Raw genomic sequence first — 21,279 nt, 5'->3', positions numbered from 1 at the left:
GTTCAGAATCCGCGTGGGTAGAGAATGCCCCAGGCAAAACTGAAAAGACAAATATTGCAGCATTAAAGAAGAGAAGTATCCAAAGAAAAAAAGAACAAAATGGAGAAACTCTGCCGTTTTACTTGATAAGATAAGAATCGTTCGACTTGCGTCGACTGTTGAACAGGTCTCTCTGCAGCAGTATTGGCTACAAGTCGCCTCAGGTTTGTATGTTGAAGGAAATTGAAAAGAACACCAGCTAAAAAATTATATAAAATACACAGGACAAATGCCAAATGAAACACGATTTGAATAGCTGTTTATAGAAATAATTTTACATTTTATTCTTGTTGTTATGTACATATGGTTTTTCCGATGTGTCAAGGAATGTGAACCGTGATTTTACCTCGCTCCCAGAAGAAAAGCCCTGGGAACGAGGCTGGAAAAGTGAATGCTCAGCATCGTTAGGACCCTTGGAATATCTTGGATGCTTGATCATTGTAGATTTCTCTTCCTCTCCCCACATGTCCCGTAATCTTGTCGCAATTCTCTATTAATTTCTCCTTTCACACTTTGGTGGAAAACAATTAAAATGCAAACAAAGCACTTTGTCAACAACTAAATTAGGGCCTTGGCGTCATTCAGGCAAACATTTTACAAGCTAAAGCAATTGCGGAAGAAATGGAGGGGGGGGGGGGGGTGAAATATTGTCAACATAAAAGATAGGATAAAAGATAAGAACCGTTTATTGAAATGTATCGAAATGTTGAACAGGTCTCCCTGCAATAGTATTTGCTACAAGTCGCGCCAGTTCTAAATGTTCCCGGCCTGTCCAATCGATGAAAATCGATCATCGGAAACCAATCGATATAATCAATATAATCGATAAAAATCAATCGATTAATATCGATTGGTTCATTAATCGATGAAAATCGATACTCACAATTCACGTCCTCTTAATTGTATCGATTTTTATCGATTTTATCAATTATTAATAAATCAATGAACCATTTATCAATTCTTGCAACATTTGTAAGGCGATACGTTACGCATCCTCTCACTTAAAGTTAGTCAAATCGAAGTTCTGCTAGTCAAACAAACCACGAAATGAGAGGCTATTGTGAAGGGCGACCACGAGTGCCCATTCTGATTGAATTTAAATCGCCTTTTCATGATTAAACAAAATAAAAAGAGCTAGCAACGTCTAAGAGTGTTGTAATTTTGATAGAGTTCCCGGTAGAGTTGGATACCAGTGAAAGCTCCTGCATACCTTTGATAGTTAAGCCCGGAGTGAAGTCAGTCTATACGTGGAAAAGGGGGAAATGGCCGGGTCTCTTCTTAATTGAAGAAGTCGGTAATTTCAGAAAACGTTGTTTAACGAATCCGTGCCTGTTCACATCAGAGATTATGGAGGGCTATTTAGAGGGTATTGTCCACAAATCACGGGTTTCAACTGATTAAAAATTTCGAAGAGAGTTTTGAACACACTTTCAATCAAGTGTTTCGTAATTTTTACACATTTAGAGGAAAAGCAGCAATTGCACAACAGATCACTTTTTGTGAAGAGGAAAAAACACAATAGGTTAGACTCAATTGCCAATGCCTAGCGCAAACGTATCTGAAATCATTATTAAACGATTGCAATTGACAATCGATATATTTGATAAAAATCGATGACAATTGATAAAAATCGATGAAAATCGATACTCACAACTCTTTGGTTCATCGATTTCCGATATCAATCGATTAATTGCTATCGATTATTATCGATTACAATCGATTTTATTGATTATCGAATTTCATCGATTGGGCACGCCGGGAAATGTTTAAAGAAATTAAAATTTTGCTTATAGCTATGAGAACACCAGCTAATTTATTTAAACAAAGAACACAAGACAAATGCTAAATGGACCACAATTTGAATAGCTGCATATAGAAAATATTTTAAATTTTATCCCTTTTTTATTCTTAATTTTTGTAAGTTAAGTTGTGGGTTTACCTCGGTGTAAGAACCTGTGATATTTTTCTTTGTTTTTGAGCTTTTGTTTTTCTGCTCTGTATGGTTTCGAGGTTCTTTGTTGTCTTTTTTTTCTTTGTTGTCTTGGTCGTGCTTTGTTTTACGTCACCGGTGAGCTTCACAGGTTCTTACACCGAGGATGAGCCTAAGTTGTTTTATGTTTTTGTGCAAGTAAATTTACTTTATGCGCCATTTTATCAGTTTTCAAAATGTCGCCATAAAGTTATAGTGGAACCTCGAGTTAACGAGCCTCTATATAACGAAGTCCTCGGTATAACGAACGATATTCAGCACGTCCAAAGTTACAGTAAAATGTATGGAACTTGACCTCGATATAACGAACCTCAATATAACGAAATCCTCGTTATAACGAACACAATCCAGAAGCCCAAACGTAAAATGTACCCCGATATAACGAATAAAATGTCAACACACGACAAAAGATAAATGCGGAACAGAACAACCATGAATCCTTGTAACCTATAAGTACATATGTCTATTCCTATGTGCATATATTATACACTATAAATGATATTTTTAGAAATCGTTAATATCCAGAAATTCTGGGTGCGTAGTGCAACGTAACAGCGTTAAAAACTGATTGCTATACCTCGATATAACGAACATTTTGCTTGTTTTCCGCAAATTCGTTATTCGAGGTTTTCAATGGTTTTCAATATAACGAACCCTCGATATAACGAACAATTTCCCCCCGTCCCTTGGCAGTTCGTTAAATCGAGGTTCCACTGGAACAACATTCAAAACAAAAATTTACTTTGACTTTATTGTCGCTCCTCAGTGGATTACATTATTGCACTGGTTTTTCCAAGGTTTTTTGGCAAGAAAAGTGACCGCTCAGCATCGTAAGGATCCTTGGAGTATCTTGGATGCTTGATCATTGTAGGTTTCTCTTTCTCTCTCCACATGTCTCGTGATCTTGTCGCAGTTCTCTCATTATATTAACTTCTCATTTTACACATTGAAGGAAAACTTTCAAAAAGAACACAAAGGCTTTGCGTAAAGACTGCACTAGGGGCTATAACAATCTATAAACCACGTGGTCTATAAGCGTTTTTCCCGTACTAAAGCGGATATTGCACAGGCTGAAGGAAGAAAGGGGGCAAATATCGTTGCACGGAACAAGGAAATGTCAGTAAAAATAGGACGAAACTCTGCTATTTACTGAAGATAAGTGCTGTTTACGGACCTTTTTCAAAACGTTGAAGAGGTTTCTGTTGAACGAAATTAAAATTGTGCTTATAGCTACGAAAATACCAGCTAAAAATATGTAAAGTACGCAGGACAAAAGGTAAATGGACCAAAATTTGAATAGCTGCTAATTAAAAACACTTTGCATTTTATCCCTTTTTGCTACTGTAAATGTTTTTTCAGATGTTTTATGTTTTAGTGCAAGTAAATTTACATTTATTTACCATTTTGTTATCATCATGTTGCCATATTGTTAGCAGCACTTCCGCACAATATTTTATCCAAGTTCATGTGCTTCAGTTGATGAACCTTTAGAACATTGTGTAGGGGATGAGTAGGGGTAAACAACCTACAAGCATGCGTAATAAATTAGCTCAAAGAATTATAACGAAACCTGAAAATATTCCTGCTTAATTCTGTGAATTAATCTTGGTAAAGGTGATACTTTTGCCTTAAGGCTTATTCTTAATGGTCCACACTTTCAAACCATTGTGAACATTAAAAGCATTATTTTTGAAAAGCGGTAACTGTTCACTACATTCACGAAATTAAACAAACGTAATGGCTCTGAAGTATATACAAATACGACTAAATAGACTTCCTTAATACAAGTTGAGTGCAATAAAACAAAGGCTTTGCGAAAAGACTGCACTAGAGGCTATAACAACCTATAGACCACGTGGTCGATAAGCGTTTTTCCCGTACTAAAGCGGATATTTTACAGGCTGAAGGAAGAAAGAAGGCAGATATCGTTGCACGGGAGTAGGAAATGTCAGTACAATTAGGAAGAAACTCTGCTATTTACTGAAGATAAGTGTTGTTTACGGACATGTTTCAAAACGTTGAAGAGGTTTCTTTGCTATAAGTCGCGTCAGTTCTCGGTGTTGAACGAAATTAAAATTGTGCTTATAGCTACAAAAATACCAGCTAAAAATATGTTAAGTACGCAGGACATAAGGTAAATGGACCAAAATTTGAATAGCTGCTAATAGAAAACACTTTGCATTTTATCCCTTTTTGCTACTGTAAATGTTTTTTCAGATGTTTTATGTTTTAGTGCAAGTAAATTGACAATTATTTATCATTTTGTTATCATAATGTTGCCATATTGTTAGCAGCACTTCCGCACAATATTTTAGCCGAGTTCATGTGCTTCAGTTGATGAACCTTTAGAACATTGTGTAGGGGATGGGTAGGGGTAAACAACCTACAAGCATGCGTAATAAATTAGCTCAAAGAATTATAACGAAACCCTGAAAATATTTCTGCTTAATTCTGTGAATTAATCTTGGTAAAGGTGATACTTTTGCCTTAAGGCTTATTCTTAATGGTCCACACTTTCAAACTAACTTGTTTAAACATTGTTCTTTTGTGAAAATTAAGAGCATTATTTTTGAAAAGCGGTAACTGTTCACTCCACTTACGAAATTAAACAAACGTAATGGCTATTTACAAATACGACTAAATAGACTTCCTTAATAGAAGATAGATAGATAGATAGATGCTTTATTGAATAATATAGTTTTTTACAAAAAAGTTACAATGGTTAAAAAAGGTTAAAATTTCTTATATATACAAAATGAAATATACAGCTATGAAATGTCAAATATTTAAAATTTGAGCACATTGCTAAGAATAAATGAGTTCTTCAATCTATTTGTCTTAAAATAAGCATTGAATTTTCGTTTCTTCCTCAAATTGTAATGACAGGTGTTCCTCTCTGGGAGTAAATTATGGAGTTTGTTATTCCTGTCTTCTGCAATCTTGAGTGAGTTATTGAGTGCAATAACACAAAGGCTTTGCGAAAAGACTGCACTAGGGGCTATAACAATCTATAAACCACGTGGTCTATAAGCGTTTTTCCCGTACTAAAGCGGATATTCCACAGGCTGAAGAAAGAAAGGAGGCAAATGTCGTTGCACGGAAGAAGGAAATGTCAGTAAAAATAGGAAGAAACTCTGCTATTTACTGAAGATAAGTGCTGTTTACGGACCTTTTTCAAAACGTTGAAGAGGTTTCTGTTGAACGAAATTGAAATTGTGCTTATAGCTACGAAAATACCAGCTAAAAATATGTAAAGTACACAGGGCAAAAGGTAAATGGACCAAAATTTGAACAGCTGCTAAAAGAAAAGACTTTGCATTTTATCTCTTGTTGCTAAGTACTGTAAATGTTTTTTCAGATGTTTTATGTTTTAGTGCAAGTAAATTTACATTTATTTACCATTTTGTTATCATAATGTTGCCATATTGTTAGCAGCACTTCCGCACAATATTTTATCCAAGTTCATGTGCTTCAGTTGATGAACCTTTAGAACATTGTGTAGGGGATGAGTAGGGGTAAACAACCTACAAGCATGCGATATAAATTAGCTCAAAGAATTATAACGAAACCTGAAAATATTCCTGCTTAATTCTGTGAATTAATCTTGGTAAAAGTGTTACTTTTGCCCTAAGGCTTATTCTTAATGGTCCACACTTTCAAACCAACTTGTGAACATTAAGAGCATTATTATTGAAAAGCGGTAACTGTTCACTCCACTCACGAAATTAAACAAACGTAATGGCTCTGAAGTATATACAAATACGACTTAATAGACTTCCTCAATACAAGTTGAGTGCAATAACTATATAAGACCGACACTGTTCCTGTTTCTAGGTATTTTCAGTCGTGGATAAATCCAGAATAAGGAAGATGAAATTCGTGGCAATTTTGCTGTTATCTGCGTTGGCATGCTCCGTTGTAAACGGTTTGTAAATGGTTTAGTCTTGTTGTTGTATTTCTGACAGCGACTCGCTGCTTCGAATTTAAACGATCTTTCAGTTTTAATTTTAGCTTTCTTTAGTTTGTACTTTCTTCTTAGTAGTCTTAGGAAGGAGAAGTAATGGTTAAACTAAAAAAACAAACCAAAAATGCTAAAAACCTATTTGTACATTGTTTAAACAAAATCAACTTGAAGTCAGAGCAAACTGAGTTGAGATAGATAGAAATTTCCTTTAGAAAAAAGTGAAGTCTATTTATCAGAACTGAGAACGAGTAGCTAAAAACATTTACGGTTGAGTTATGGACCTAATACATCTCAAGGCCTCCATCGCCTTTAACCCTTTTCTTTTTTAAAGCAACAGAAGTATTCCTACAATTTATTCAGAACCTTTTCTCTAAGTTTGTTTTAATTGTTATCAATTAAATGCAAAAATCATGATGTAGATCATCCGTGCACAGAACTCAGTATTCGTTATTGACAAGATGTTTAACTTGCCTGTTAACTCAGTTTAACATTGTCTAATACTTTTTGTTTAGGTTGTAACAGCGTCCAAAATTAACAGAAGATGGAAATTGCTGTGCTTTCCCGTTCGTGTACAATGGTCAAACGTACTACCAGTGCACCAGTGATGATTGGGATCGTCCATGGTGCAGTCTGACCGCTAATTATGATCAGGATGGACAGTGGGGGAATTGTGGAGGTATGATGTGAGCTTTCGTGATCAGAGGAGCAGACAAGCTAATAGAGCTTGACGAACTAAAAGTTATAGTTAGGAGACTCGATGTAGTTTTTTTTTTTAGCCCTAGGGTGGTCATTCTGACAATAAAAATTATCTAGGAAGCCAATGTGCGATTTGTGCCAAAATACACCATAATGATCAAATATGACCAAAGTTTAATTTTTTATTGGTCACTTTGCCACAAAGGTTACCATAGCAACGATTGTCGTTTTCTTTTGTTTTCAAACAGTCTTGATTTTCTGGAAATCTAGATTGACTCTTGGCATTCATTTTTTAAGCGATGGCGTGACATCGCTTATATGCCATCGAACGATCGGTTCGTTTTGTCTGTTTGGCCCGATCGAACAGAAAATCAAGTTTAACTTAACAAGAAATCGCGGCGTAAAACACAAAAGCAAAATACTTATGTGCAGTTAGAATGAAAAACTACAATGTATGAACGAAAGAGACTTATTATATATGATGGAATCTATTAGATTGAGTAGACAGAAATTTCTAATTCTTAAAATACAAAGGGCCGCTGTGAGCAAGAGACCGTTTGACCTTAAAAGCTTGCTCGCGCGTATCGTATGTCGTTTATCCGTGATATCACACTGCAGTATAACGCAATCTTTGTTGAGACAACATAGGGAAATCTAAATAAATAATAAAAATATAAAATAAAGTATTACTGTTGTTCAATTGAGCAAATCTACGAAGAAAATGTATTATTTGCATCCTTGGTCTGTGAATTCATAACAACTGAGTGCATTTATTTGAATTCCATCAGATCCTCGGACTATACTATTTATACAATCACTAACATTGCTTCTTATGTTAAACGAAAAATGTAAGATGCAGTTGGATAACAGTCTTTTCGACACACAAGGTGTCAGCTACTATTATTTACTTTACGTTTTCCTCAAAATTATGTAAGACCCCTCGTGAAACGCCATCGCTTCTGCATGCATCGCGTGCCAGTTATTTGATATGTTAGTGGATTGACTACCTGTAGACAAAATTTTAGAAAAATCTGGAAGAGCGCTTTAGAGTAAATCAAGAATGAAGTTTTTTGTAACTTCTTGTAGTTTCCTATAACCGGCACTCGATATATGGCTTAAGTATTCATATTATATTTTGAATAACTGCGCTCAAATACTACGCAACAATTTAAAAGCGCCTATTTCTCATTAAAACGGGATTTTTCTGAGAGTTTCATTCTTGATTAATTGAAAACGCTCTCACAGAAGTTTTTAAAATTTCGTCAACAGTTAGTAATAAAATAATAATAAAAAGTATTTTTATAGCGCCAAAATCCACTAATTGCTCATGGCGCTTTAGTAGCGCTGCAGTATAACGCAATCTTTGTTGAGACAACATAGGGAAATCTAAATAAATAATAAAAATATAAAATAAAGTATTACTGTTGTTCAATTGAGCAAATCTACGAAGAAAATGTATTATTTGCATCCTTGGTCTGTGAATTCATAACAACTGAGTGCATTTATTTGAATTCCATCAGATCCTCGGACTATACTATTTATACAATCACTAACATTGCTTCTTATGTTAAACGAAAAATGTAAGATGCAGTTGGATAACAGTCTTTTCGACACACAAGGTGTCAGCTACTATTATTTACTTTACGTTTTCCTCAAAATTATGTAAGACCCCTCGTGAAACGCCATCGCTTCTGCATGCATCGCGTGCCAGTTATTTGATATGTTAGTGGATTGACTACCTGTAGACAAAATTTTAGAAAAATCTGGAAGAGCGCTTTAAAGTAAATCAAGAATGAAGTTTTTTGTAACTTCTTGTAGTTTCCTATAACCGGCACTCGATATATGGCTTAAGTATTCATATTATATTTTGAATAACTGCGCTCAAATACTACGCAACAATTTAAAAGCGCCTATTTCTCATTAAAACGGGATTTTTCTGAGAGTTTCATTCTTGATTAATTGAAAACGCTCTCACAGAAGTTTTTAAAATTTCGTCAACAGTTAGTAATAAAATAATAATAAAAAGTATTTTTATAGCGCCAAAATCCACTAATTGCTCATGGCGCTTTACAATAAAAAAATGTCAATAAAATGATGTTAAAAAATTAAAAAAAACCCGGATATTTACAAATATAAGTTCAAATGTACCTAAAAAAGGAAATAATTAAAAATCCTGTTTAAAAAGGTACGTTTTTAAATGTCTCTTAAAAATGTCAATAGAAGGACTTAATCTAAGTTCAAGTGGGATTGTGTTCCACAGTCTTGGGGCTGCCACGGCAAACGCTCTCTCTCCATATGTTTTTAATTTTACTTTGGGGGTCGCCAGAAGGTGCTGTGTAGATGATCTTAAAAATCTCCGAGAGGTGTGATAGTAAAGTAACTCTTGCATGTAGCAAGGCGCTGCCCCATGGAGAGCTTTGTAGACTAGTAAGAGAATTTTGTAAATCATTATGGTGTATTTTGGCAAACATAGAAGATTGGCAGTTAGTCAATGTACTAAAGTTTAACATATCAAAAACTGAATACCAAAAGTCAATCTAGATTTCGAGAAAATTAGGCTTGTTTGAAAACAAAAGAAAACGACAATCGTTGCTATGGTAACCATTGTGACTTAGTGATCAGTAAAGAATAAACTTTGGTCATATTTAGTCATTATAGTGTATTTTGGCAAACATAGAAGATCTTTGATAATTTTCATTTTCAAAACAACCACCCTAGGGCTAAAGAAACTACATGGGGCCTCCTTAAATGATAAGATTACCTTAAGGTGAAAACAGAATGCAAGCCAATAATTAAATATTACAAGTCCACGGGACCCAATATTGGTCATTGTAAATAAAATATGTTAAATTAGCTTGTCGACTCAGCTGAACCCTTTTTTGTTTTTATAGTGTGTACAACCGTCCAGACAGAAGAAGGAGGATGCTGTCATTTTCCATTCTTGTACAATTGTCAAACGTACAACCAGTGTACCAGTGATGATTGGATTCAACCATGGTGCAGTCTGACCGTTGATTATAACCAGGACACACAGTGGGGAAATTGTGTGGGTATGATGTCGTGAATTTCTTCCAACTGTACATTATAGGTTTTGCATCCTGTGTCCATATACGTAAGCTAATTGCCAATTGCCATGGGGGGGGGGGGGGGTAGTGGGGGGAAGGGGCAGTTAAACACAGCAGCGAAACGCACTGTGCGCGCACAATTGCCACCAAAACTGCCGCTAATAAACGTTTCAAAGTTTCAAAATCCTGTACTTTCAAACCAAAAGTTAAGACAGACACTGAAAAAATAAAACATGTAATAAGATTCGCACCTTGCATATGCATAGGAAATTTAATAATTGATTATCCTCTTAAACCATTTTCCCGCTGATAATTTCGGTAAATAAAGGATAATGGTCAATCCGAGTAAGTGCATTGTGATTGTGCCTAGGTATATAAACAACAATACAAAACAAAATGAACTGATGATTATATTTCGGTACTACTGTATACCAGCTTCAGACTAGATGAACATACAAAGCGCGAGGTTATAAGTTGGTGATTAGCATAAACATGCACGTGAGAAAGCGAAAGAAAAAAAGGATCAATTTAGGTTTCTGGGAAACTGCTCACCTACCCCTCCCCAAACCTAACATTTTGCCCAAAGCGATAAGTAAGGGTTAATGTTAGGTTTGGGGAGGGGGTAGGTGAGCAGTTTCCCAGAAACCTAAATTGATCCGAAAAAAATATAATCAGGAGAAAGACACAGTTCTCTCCTGGCTTTGATGCTATTGTTCAGCGATGATGCAACGCTTGATGTGGTAAGCTTCTTTGTACAGAAGGAGATTCCAATTGTAGCTAATTGTTATCACTGTCAATTATTACGGTGTTGCGGCGAACTGCTTGCAGAAAGAATTCTTACCACTCTTACTCGGATTGACCTTTATCTTTTATTATCGTCCCGGCACGTAGCTTTGTTTACAAGTGCTTCTTTTATAACGTTTTTTTACAAAAGTGTAGATGGTGCCCTTCATGACCACTTGTTGAAAGTTCTACGTGCCGAATTGAAATTTCTTTGGTTTGAACTAAGCTCAGTTGTTTTATATTTTTCACTGATTCTTAGTTCGTCTAGTATAAGAAAGTTATCTCTTAACAATTTTAACAAAGCATTATATAATAGACTTACCGGTAAATGTAAATGTATAGTTTGCTTCGTTTGTACTTTTGTTTATAACTGTAACCTTTCTGTTAAGCCCTTTTTAGAATTATTGTACTTTTACTTAGCCGCAGTAGAAGTAGTAGTAGTAGTAGTAGTAGTAGTAGTAGTAGTAGTAGTAGTAGTAGTAGTAGTAGTAGTAGTAGTAGTAGTAGTAGTAGTAGTAGTAGTAGTAGTAGTAGTAGTAGTAGTAGTAGTAGTAATACTGTACTAGTAGTGATCATGCGACGTTATCATTTCTTTTTTCAGAAAATCCGTCAACAACTCCTTCTTCTCCTCCTCCACCGCCAACTACTTCAGGTACACCGATAAACAAATTTACTATTGAACCATTTTGTAAAGGCGAACAACATCTAGACTAAAAAGTAAAAAATCTTTCCAAGAACAAGATAAGAACGTGAAAAGATTTTACGACTGCTTTCCACTTCTTTTGTTATAACTAATCTTGGCGAAGGGTTAAAATTGGACCAGGCAAAGTTTTGAGTTGTGATGTAGCATCGCAAATGTAACACTAATTTTTTTTTCTCGCCAATACAAAGACATTTCATTGACTTTTTATATAAGGATGACAAGTGTTTTTTTAATGCTTAATCTTTTTATCGATGTGGGTATTTTTAACCCTATTCAGACGCTGACTTTGGACGTTTATATCTTTTTCAAGATTCAACCAAACGCCGCCAAACATTGTGAGTTTATCTAAAATAAATTATTTGGTAGGATAGGTTGTTGTGTCAGGAACTTGACATCACCATGGCAGTAGTAGCAGTAGTAGTAGTAGTAGTAGAAGTAGTAGTAGTACTGTACTAGTGGCACTGAGTGATCGTGCGACATTATCATTTTCCCAAATTTGTAATTTTCGTTCTTTTGTAAATGAAAATAATTTGCAATTATTTTCACATTTTTACGGTTTTTAAGCACAGGTTGATTGATTTTGAGTACTTTGAATTAATTTTGGGTGATTTTCTGGCGTTTTGGAAAATTTTGAAATCCAAGATGGCGGATCCAAGATGGCGGCTGTTTTGACATCATAATGTTATTGTCACGTGATGTGATGTCAATATCCCACGTGTGAAATAAAGTTTATTAATTATTAAAAATTGTTGTTCTTCATCTTCATCTTCATCATCTTCTTCTTCTTCTTCTTCTTCTTCTTCTTCTTTTTATTATTATTATTATTATTACTTTTTTTATTATTATTATTATTATTAGTAGTAGTAGTAGAAGTAGTAGTAGTACTGTACTAGTAGCACTTAGTGATCGTGCGACATTATCATTTCATTTTTTAGACAATCCGTCAACAACTGCCACCCTGCCGCCAACTACTTCAGGTAAACCGATAAAACAAATTGACTAGTGTATAATTTTGTAAAGACGAGATAAGAACGTGCTTTCCACTTTTTTGTTTTCACCAGGGGTGGGGCGTGAGCGGGGAGGGGGGGGGGGGGGCGTTGGGGAGAGAAAGTCGGCACTTTTCTTTGACGACATGGCGGTGCCGAGAAACGGTGCAAGCCTGTGTTAATCAAGCCGTTGCTAAGAAAGACGTCACCCAAAAGGTGGATTTCCACTGACGCGTAATTTTTTACGTGCGTAAAAAAATTAGAGACAATGTATGAACGGCTTGCGTACACGTTTACGCAGGCCGTTCATACATTGTCTCTAATTTTTTTCACGCACGTAAAAATTTACGCGTCAGTGGAAATCCACCAAAAGTCTTGTTTTCTGTCAGTAAGATTGAAATATCAATGGCTGTATAGCTATTTGCATTTTGCTTGCTCCTTTGAAGTTTGCCGGACATCAAAACAACAAACAGTGATAACGGTGACCAGTTTGGCAAAAGTGAGGCTTGCAAATTATACTACTTAAAATGACTCCAACGATTCTGAAATTATTTACCATTTTTGGTTGTTTAATGTCAACCGTGACAAATTTTTCGCATGTTATTCCACGCCGCCAAAACATTCTCAGTGACATGAAACATCAGGTGAGAAATATGGCTGCCAATGCAAAAAACCGGCGGTACTGTTATCGTGGGTTGTACCCACTACCCAGGCCCAAAATAAACGGCTGGCCGTGGCAGGATATGCTGGCCGCTGCTGGAGGATCGCAGTTCTGTGGTGGATATCTAACTAGTGCCCTGCTAAAAACCAGCTTCTGTGATATAAGCCACCTTATAAAAAATTGTTTTATTGTTATTGTTATTTTTTTTTGTTGTTGTTGTTGTTATTATTATTATTATTATTATTATTATTATTATTATTAGTAGTAGTAGTAGAGATTGAGCCCATCTGAAGTTTTAAATGGACTGGACCCGAGTTTGAGAAAGATCAAATGCATTCTCGTCCCCATAGCCCTTTCGTTTCTCTTAGCCGGCTGGGCCTTGGCACGAGGAAACGAAGGGCTCTGGGGACACAGAATTTCCAGTCCTAGATTCTAGGACTTCCGGTTTTCATGTATGCAGTCATGACGTTTCAAAAGAATGTATGAGAGAGTCGTTTGGTTTTCGACTTCCGTTTAGGAATTCTTTGTTCCAAACAGCCAATGAAAAAAATTCGAATTAATTCAAAAATCCTATGTCCCCAGAGCCCTCCGTTTTCTCGTGCCAAGCCGGCTAAGAGAAACGAAAGGGCTATGGGGACGAGAATGTCAAATGACCACATAAAAGTTTTATACAACAGTTTTCATGAGTCACCACACGAAAAGTTGTTTTAAAGACACTTTTTGGCAGTTTAAATAACGATTTTCTTCGTTGTACTTTCATCCATCCATTTAAAACAAATTGAAATTGCTTTTGTTGCTCAACAAAAGTTGCGTTATATTGTAGCATGACTCACAACATTATATACGATCTCAAAACTCGTGAGCAAGCTCAATCGCTGTTTCTTACACCCTTTTTTAAAGAATGATAGAGTTTTCTAGGTTTTTTCTTAATCTAGGAAAACTCATCAAATATAACTTCTATCGCGTTTTATTCAACTCACACGGTAAACACCACGCAACAAATTTTGCCGCCTTTTTATACCATCACTTCGTTTAGATCAAATTGAAACCGGCGTCCACGTCATCCTTTCGATTTGGGCATAAAAACTTAAGGAAAATTAAGACAGATTCCGCTGAAAGTTCGAGCAGTGAGTGAAAAAATAAAGTACCAAAAATCTGCTCATAGCATGGCAACATTTTGTATCAGTACTATTTAAAAGATCTTACTGAAATTCATTTGTTTCAGTGAGACGGTAATTAAATTCTAGTTCTAAAGCATTCTCGAGAAAATTAAAGCCAAATCTCGTAAAAATGTTTAAAACGCGCGCTATTTTGTTTTGAACTGGCGTGCCGTCCGTTTTAACTGAAATCTAGATAATTTGCAATCCATTTGTCTCTTGCGAGGTCAGCTTGAGAGCTAAAGTTTTGGTAGGTTTTTGTTAGCTATGCTCAAACTGTTACCAAGCTATGAGATCTCTTTGGTAATTTTATTTTGCCTGTACTGTTCGAATGTCTGGTGAAAACCATCTTAATAAGTTATGCAAAATGCGACCGGCGCCCGACACAATTAAAATTTACTGTTCAGCTATATAGTATACGTACGGACACACAGTCACGTGACAACAAAAAATATTTCAGCTCGATGGGATTAGGAAAATTTCCTTAGGTATCGGATTCCGCTCGTACGCGGCGGAGGCGCGAAAGGGAGCTCCGCTATAAGACAAGATACTCTGTACGAGGCAACTTTGGTGAATAAAGTAATTTGGCTGTTTTGACCGTTTTTCTTTTTTTGAAGGAAAATGGTTTTCAATGAAATGCAGTCGCTATAATATACTCATGCATTCCAGTTTACTGGCAGGCTGATGCTTGATCGGGAGACTTAAAAAGTTTTTATTTAAGAATTGCGATTCAAATACCGTTAAAGTTCTATTAAGCCCCACCCACTCCTCCTATGCTAAGACATGTTTTAGTGCTGTTCAATAACAATTTTTCCCATCATAGCAACAATTATAAGAAAATTTGGTAAAAGAATAGCCTTAAAAGCGTCAAGTTTTCTTGTTTCCTTGTTCATAAATTGTCGTGATTTACGATCTTGGGAAGGGAGGCTTATTTAAACATTAATTTTTTAGATATACTAAAAAGAACAAATTTTGCAACGCCATTCAGCTACGATTTTAATAAACCAAATTACGCCTTTCGACTTTAACGGTCCTCTTCAGTGTAATAACATTTGAAAATGGCAGCGAACAGTAACATAATATAACACTACAGTAAAGGGTGTGTCAAGATCTAGAGGGGGGTTTAAGAGAGCTTTAACGGGAATTGCAATATTATGCTGTCGCGCAATAAGGAATAAATTTCACTAGTCATTTCAACGTTCTGCAAATTGGCTATGTCGCAACACGGATCGAGCAATTTTGTGAAAACTTTGAAAATACACGTGGAATCGATGAATTCTCAATTGTACTTGAACCCTGAGAATTACCTACACAAAAGAAGGAGAGCTAACCTTGACTGTTTATATACCAGAAGAAGATTTAAGAAACAATTTCTGAAGCAATTTGTCTCCTCGCATTCTTGTTGTTTCAGAAGAAAAACAAGAGAAAGAAGAGAAGTAAAATGAAAAAAGTTACGCAGAAAAAGTTACCAGAACACAGAAATAATGTTCTTGCTTTCTTTATTATTCTACCTCACATTTCTACATTTGCTTTTCTTCACAGCAGCGTTGTTACTAATCTAACGTGATCGTGAGGTTATCCTTAGTTGCTGCTCATCATATCCTCGACCCAGCTTTTCAGGTAGCGCACATTAGCATACACGCCATAAGCCCCAGGTCTAGCGCACCCTTCTCTCCAGCTTGTAACTCCCTCGAGGTACCACTTGCCACTAAACTCGCACACCATAGGGCCCCCATCATCAACTTCACAGGCACCCACCCCTCCCTCGTCAAAACCAGCGCAGATCATGGAGCGGTGAATATGACCTGGGTAGGAGTTTTCACATTGCCTCTGGAAAACGATTGGTACTGATGCTTCCTGAAGGATAAATGATGGTATGGGTTCCCCTTCTGATAATAGTCCCCAGCCTGTAATGTAGCATGTCTTGTTTGGTTCTAGGGCGAAGTTCTCGTCTGGGAGGCACACGAGCCCGACACCTGCGTCAAGGGTTGCTTTGGTCTTCAGTTTTAGGAGCGCGATGTCGTGTTCCAACGTAGCAGAGCTGTAGTTCTCGTGTATTATGATCTTGTCAACCTCCAGTTCTTGCGCAGTGTCGGTTATTAAGAAATTGTGTAATCCCATTCTACAGTAAAATAAACACAAATTGAATAAAACCTCCGGATCTCACATTTGTGATGTCCAGTTATTTTACAGTGTGTAATATAATCGATCATCAGCAGCCGAATTCGAATATTACAGTTTGGTTTATTAAGAAGCATTTTGTCCGTTTATCCGTTCTACAGAGAAACGGCTATTAACTCTTCAATTACGTTTTCCGTGTTTGTACCGATAGGGAAACTAGTTAGGTGGTTTATAAGTGTGGGCACTTGCGGAGTGTTGCTTGTCCCATTTCTGTTTAGAATCTTAGAATTATAGTCATGCATGACATGCATTTTATGTAAGGGTTATTTTTAGGCAACGAGGGAATAAATCACATATTCCGAGGTGCCTAAAAATAACCGGCTTATTTTTCACATGGGCGAGGTATCAACAGTGGCTTAAAACAATAAGAATACGCTGAAGAAAAACAAATGTTTTTTTTCTCGACACACACTGAACAACAGGAGAAAGGTTCCGAAAAGACGCACTGGGGTTTCCACTTTGTTAAAATTTATAATAAACAGGTTATTTTTTCGTTTTTTAAAATGCCGATCAAAACAATCAATATGCGTACCAAACTAGCTTTACAAAAGATTAAAGATTCCGAAAGTACGCATTGGGATTTTGTAATTGCCTAATAGTACCGACAACTTTGTAACCACCTTTTTTCACCAATTAACTGCAAAGTTGGTAGACGTGAGTGAGTCTGCGAAGGAAAGTTCTAATTTTTCGACAAATCCAGGCAATAACTTGGAGCCTGCTATCCTCTAAGAATCGGGAAGAGGACTACGAAAACGCTCAGTTTAATTAGCATTGAGGAGGCGACAAAAGGATTGTTTAGCTTTAACCAGGTGGAAACAAATGGGAAGAAAACGTCGAAGAGGCTAGAGAGATCATCGTTGACGATGACAAATTAAAAGAGCTGCTGGCCAGGAATAGTGAAGGATCCCGAAGAAGACAAAAAAGGTAACCTTTAGGCGTTTGAATGTTTGGAGTGTGTTAGCAACCGAACAGAATAAACTGCTTCGGAATTCTGAAAAAGCAAACGTCGAGGCACGAGTTCCGGAACGCATTTCTCATGTTTTCAATTGAGCAATTGCTCAGTAGTATTTAAAATAAAATGTAACAACAGTCAAGGTAAAATGAATGTAACGTTATTAAAGTAAAGTTGTGGTTTTGTTTGTAATGCGAGGCTTGTGGATTTGCTACGAGGGGAATATTGTCGTAATATTCCCCTAGGGGGTTATCAACTCTTAATATTCCCCTGGTGGAATATTAGAATATCAGCCCCGCTCTCCCCTGTTACAATCAAAGCCGCTCCCAGCTTTTCAGACAGTTGTTAATTAGCGGGGTTTATTCAATATAACCAGCCTGGAAGAACAAAGGAAAACGAGCCATGTGAAAAATAAGTCATGTTATGTCCAAGCAATTCATCTCTACCCATTTGAATTTCATGGAAGGGAGGTACTGTGAATCTATCTTAAAACTAACTTGTCTAAAAACACTATACTCAAAAACGTTAAGATTAAAATCCGTTCCCACAAAACCCAGAGCGTAGGTTTCAGTTTCAGCGTAGGTAGAATAATTTCATAAAATTTTGAAAAGAACTTCATCTTAAAAGTTCTTGCTTGGTTTTCCACTTGCAATGCTTCTACTATTTAAACGTAACATAACATAATCCTTTTTTAAAAAAATAGAACAAATAGAAACATCTCCTAAAATAGAAAATAGTGAGGATATCCCTATATACAGCAATTCCCCTAAAATAATTTCAGCTACTAAATGTATTTAAAAAATGTAAAAACAAATTCATCAATTCAAAGATATTTACAATTTTAATTATTAAGCTGAAACCATTTTTGCGACTCCTGTCTAAAGTTTAGAGAAGTACAATAACCAACCTTACAACAACATCGCTTGGATTCATACCATCAACACAATGAGAATCAGTCAACACCCACTCTTCACCAATAAGAGATCCACCACCGAACGGCAGTATATAACCGGGGGGAACAAGCGCAGCCTGCCACGGCCAGCTGCCTTCTTGGGCTTCGGTACCACCCACGATACGAGTACCGGCGGGCTTGGAACCACAGCTGACAACTTATAACAGTAAATAAGTTGTCATGAAGTATACAATTTTTAAGAAAATTCGTGTACTAAAATCCGTTAAAATTAGTGTTACATTTGTGATGCTACATCAAAACTCAAAACTTTGCCTGGCCCGATTTTTGCCCTTCGCCAAGATTAGTGATAACAAAAGAAGTGGAAAGCAGTCGTTAAAATCCTTTGACGTTCTTATCTTGTTCTTGGAAAGATTAATAACGTTTTAGTATAGAAGTTGTTCGCTCTTACAAAATTATTCACTGATCAATTTGTTTTATTGGTTTACCTGAAGGAGTTGGTGGCAGAGTAGCAGTTGTTGACGGATTGTCTAAAAAAAATGATAATGTGGCAAGATCACAACTTGTAAAGTACTACTACTACTACTACTACTACTACTACTACTACTACTACTACTACTACTACTACTACTACTACTACTACTACTACTACTACTACTACTACTACTACTACTACTACTACTACTACTACTACTAGCTGTGTGAATCTTAAATAATAATAATAATAATAATAATAATAATAATAGTAATAATAATAATACAATTTTTATACAGAAGGCTTTTATCACACAAGGTGGTTTTCAATAGGGCACTAGAGAGAGACCACAGAACTGCGATCCTCCAACAACGGCCGGAATAGCCTGCTACGGCCAACTGTCTTTTTGGGCCTGGGTACCGGGCTAGGAGCCACAACTGCCAACTTATGACAGTAAATAAAATAAAGTTGTCATGAAGTACACAGTTTTTTTAAAAAAAATTTGTGTTCTAAAATCGGTTAAATTTAGGGACGGACCATTATTTTCTTGGAGGCGGGGTATGAAAAATTTTCCTCTGCAAACTTTTACTTTAGTTTATGCACCTCTGCAAACATTTTTTTCGAAATGCATTTTTGTTATACATATCGTGTTTGCAAACAATTTGTTTTGTCTTTCTAGGCCTTGCAACAATTTTTTCAATATTTTTAATACCCCTCTCTAAAAACATAATGGTCCGTCCCTTTGTGTTGTATTTGTGATGCTACATAACAACTCAAAACTTTGCCTGGCCCGATTTTAACCCTTCGCCAAGATAAATGATAAATAAAGAAGTGGAAAACAATCGTTAAAATCCTTTGACGTTCTTATCTTGTTCTTGAAAAGATTTTTTCTTTTTAGGCTAGACGTTGTTCACCTTTACAAAATTATTCACTAGTCAATTTGTTTTATCGGTTTACCTGAAGTAGTTGGCGGCAGGGTGGCAGTTGTTGACGGATTGTCTAAAAAATGAAATGATAATGTCGCACGATCACTCAGTGCTACTAGTAAAGTACTACTACTACTACTACTACTACTACTACTACTACCCCCGGCTCCTCGGTCCGTCAGCGGTTGGTCAGCGGTAGGGTCGCCGGGACTCACTCTGGGAAACTGAATTAATTTCTTTTTTTCTACTGGTCCTCGCAGAACAATAGAAATCAACACGGAAGTCTTAAAATCTTCCCCGGAAGTAAACTAAACCGGAAACCCTGGAAAACATTTTTTGTTTTCCATGGTCAAATGTTCAGAAGTATCAGGTTAATTTTGGAAAACACCCAAGAACTCGCGTGATATGGCGCTACATAAACGAAGTATTTTCTAATTCCACCCTTCCCATTGAACTCAAAAGATGCCATAAATAAAAAAGGACTTCCTTTAAGCGTCGACTGGTCGATTCTGAACGGAGTTAAAAACAACAACGACGGCGTCACCAAGGACAAGGTCTATTGAAAACTCAATTCATAGTTGACTTACAAATCTCACTAGAACTACTGTTTTCATTCAAATCTCCGTTTCGTTACAAAAACTGAATATCGCAGACAGTGCTCGATTCAAAATAATAACTCTAATGACTTAGAATATGAACATTCCGCGTTGTTGTTTTGCTGAAGAAAAAGAATTGTACAAAAATTATAACACACGTGTGCATGTGCTGAGTCACCGAAATGCTAATTACACCTCTTGAATAGCGTTGACCGGTGTGGCCTTTAACGTCTTTATTAATATTACCGCCATTCGACGAGGAAAAAAATTATTTACTCGAAAACATGCAATCTATCCTGAAAAGATGCGCTGTCAGCGAGAAGCCTCCGAAATATACGAAAGTCCCAAATAAAATTTTTTATCAACAGAACAATAGCTTGCCCGTGCCTTGTGTATTATGTAAATTTCTTAGCCGTACTCTGCAAAAGAAAAAAAAAAAACGGACTCACGCACGCAGTCTTCACAGACGCAATCCTGGAAGGCTAACAAGACCTTTTTTTGATTTAAAACAAATATAGCAGAAAACTTAAGAAAGAGACTAAAGGAAATAAAAAATCAGACGCTCTTTTGTTAAGCTCCTGTTTTTGTTAACTGCAGAACGTTATTGTTTCTTTTTTTGCTTCGATAAACACCAGTTCTGTCGATACTGTGTTGGAAATAGTTCAACTTTCTCGATTTACTTCTGTTCTGGGAAATTTACTTCCGCTTAGACCTAAGAGTATGCGCAATAAAAACCGGAAGATCATGGTTCTACCTGAAATCGACCTGAAATTGATCTGATCAATTCCAGTTTCCCAGAGTCCGTCCCGTACCGCTGACCGACATAGACGGACTCTGGGCTCGAGATTGCGGATGGGCTATGAATTCCGATGAAGTCCTAGCTCTTTCGATTATAATAACCTAGTTGGTGAGAAAAACGGATCCAGAATAAGAAAACGTAGTTGTCAATTATAGACACTTAATCGAGGCATGTCGTCTTGGTTAACAATAACCTAAAGTCTTCCAGGGGTGGTCTTAAATACATCTACATCACCCGCGTACTGAGGTGCGATGAAATTTTTATAAAATATAACTCTTTATCGGAAGTGGTTTCAGTAATTCACGCAACCTATGGCTGCTCTACGGTTTGCTTTCTTTGACGGAGTTTCATTGAATGTGTGGACTTGTTTCGAAAATAGTGCAAATGCCAATTTCA

At 36.4% G+C, this 21,279-nt stretch overlaps 2 protein-coding genes across 3 annotated transcripts; one reads left to right on the top strand and one right to left on the bottom strand.

Moving 5' to 3' along the window:
- The first annotated feature begins 5,899 nt into the window (after positions 1-5,899).
- Positions 5,900-12,243, top strand: LOC144642402 (binder of sperm protein homolog 2-like). The gene is made up of 5 exons (XM_078501360.1): positions 5,900-5,954; positions 6,532-6,669; positions 9,581-9,739; positions 11,139-11,189; positions 12,176-12,243. The coding sequence occupies exons 1-5, from the start codon at positions 5,900-5,902 to the stop codon at positions 12,241-12,243; spliced, it is 471 nt and encodes a 156-aa protein (XP_078357486.1).
- Positions 12,244-15,538: 3,295 nt separating this feature from the next.
- LOC144644821 (CUB and peptidase domain-containing protein 1-like) lies at positions 15,539-19,560 on the bottom strand. 2 transcript variants are annotated; one of them, XM_078504374.1, is made up of 4 exons: positions 19,520-19,560; positions 18,576-18,617; positions 18,085-18,286; positions 15,539-16,166 (listed from the first exon to the last, which is right to left on the bottom strand). In XM_078504374.1, the coding sequence occupies exons 3-4, from the start codon at positions 18,108-18,110 to the stop codon at positions 15,626-15,628; spliced, it is 567 nt and encodes a 188-aa protein (XP_078360500.1). In that variant the 5' UTR covers positions 18,111-18,286; positions 18,576-18,617; positions 19,520-19,560; the 3' UTR covers positions 15,539-15,625. The 2 variants fall into 2 exon arrangements, with proteins under 2 accessions (XP_078360500.1, XP_078360501.1); XM_078504375.1 differs by lacking the exon at positions 18,576-18,617 and having other exon boundaries at positions 19,520-19,532.
- Between the last annotated feature and the right edge of the window lie 1,719 nt (positions 19,561-21,279).

The sequence above is a fragment of the Oculina patagonica genome, chromosome 2 (genome assembly GCF_052425735.1).
Source record: "Oculina patagonica isolate OP01 chromosome 2, crgOcupat, whole genome shotgun sequence".
Classification (NCBI taxonomy): Eukaryota; Metazoa; Cnidaria; class Anthozoa; order Scleractinia; family Oculinidae; genus Oculina; species Oculina patagonica.
The sequence above is the reverse complement of the archived record's forward strand: the minus strand, read 5'-3'. Positions and strand labels throughout refer to the sequence as shown.

What these genes read in the sequence shown, in the direction of transcription:
- LOC144644821 (XM_078504374.1), bottom strand. Translation starts at nt 18,110, where the DNA reads ATGAATCCAAGCGATGTTGTTGTAAG. An exon ending in CCAAGCGATGTTGTTGTAAG is followed by an intron (nt 16,167 to 18,084) that starts GTTGGTTATTGT and finishes ATTTTACTGTAG; the next exon opens with AATGGGATTACACAATTTCT.
- LOC144642402 (XM_078501360.1), top strand. Translation starts at nt 5,900, where the DNA reads ATGAAATTCGTGGCAATTTTGCTGTTATCTGCGTTGGCATGCTCCGTT. An exon ending in ACAGTGGGGAAATTGTGTGG is followed by an intron (nt 9,740 to 11,138) that starts GTATGATGTCGT and finishes TTCTTTTTTCAG; the next exon opens with AAAATCCGTCAACAACTCCT. An exon ending in TCCACCGCCAACTACTTCAG is followed by an intron (nt 11,190 to 12,175) that starts GTACACCGATAA and finishes TTCATTTTTTAG; the next exon opens with ACAATCCGTCAACAACTGCC.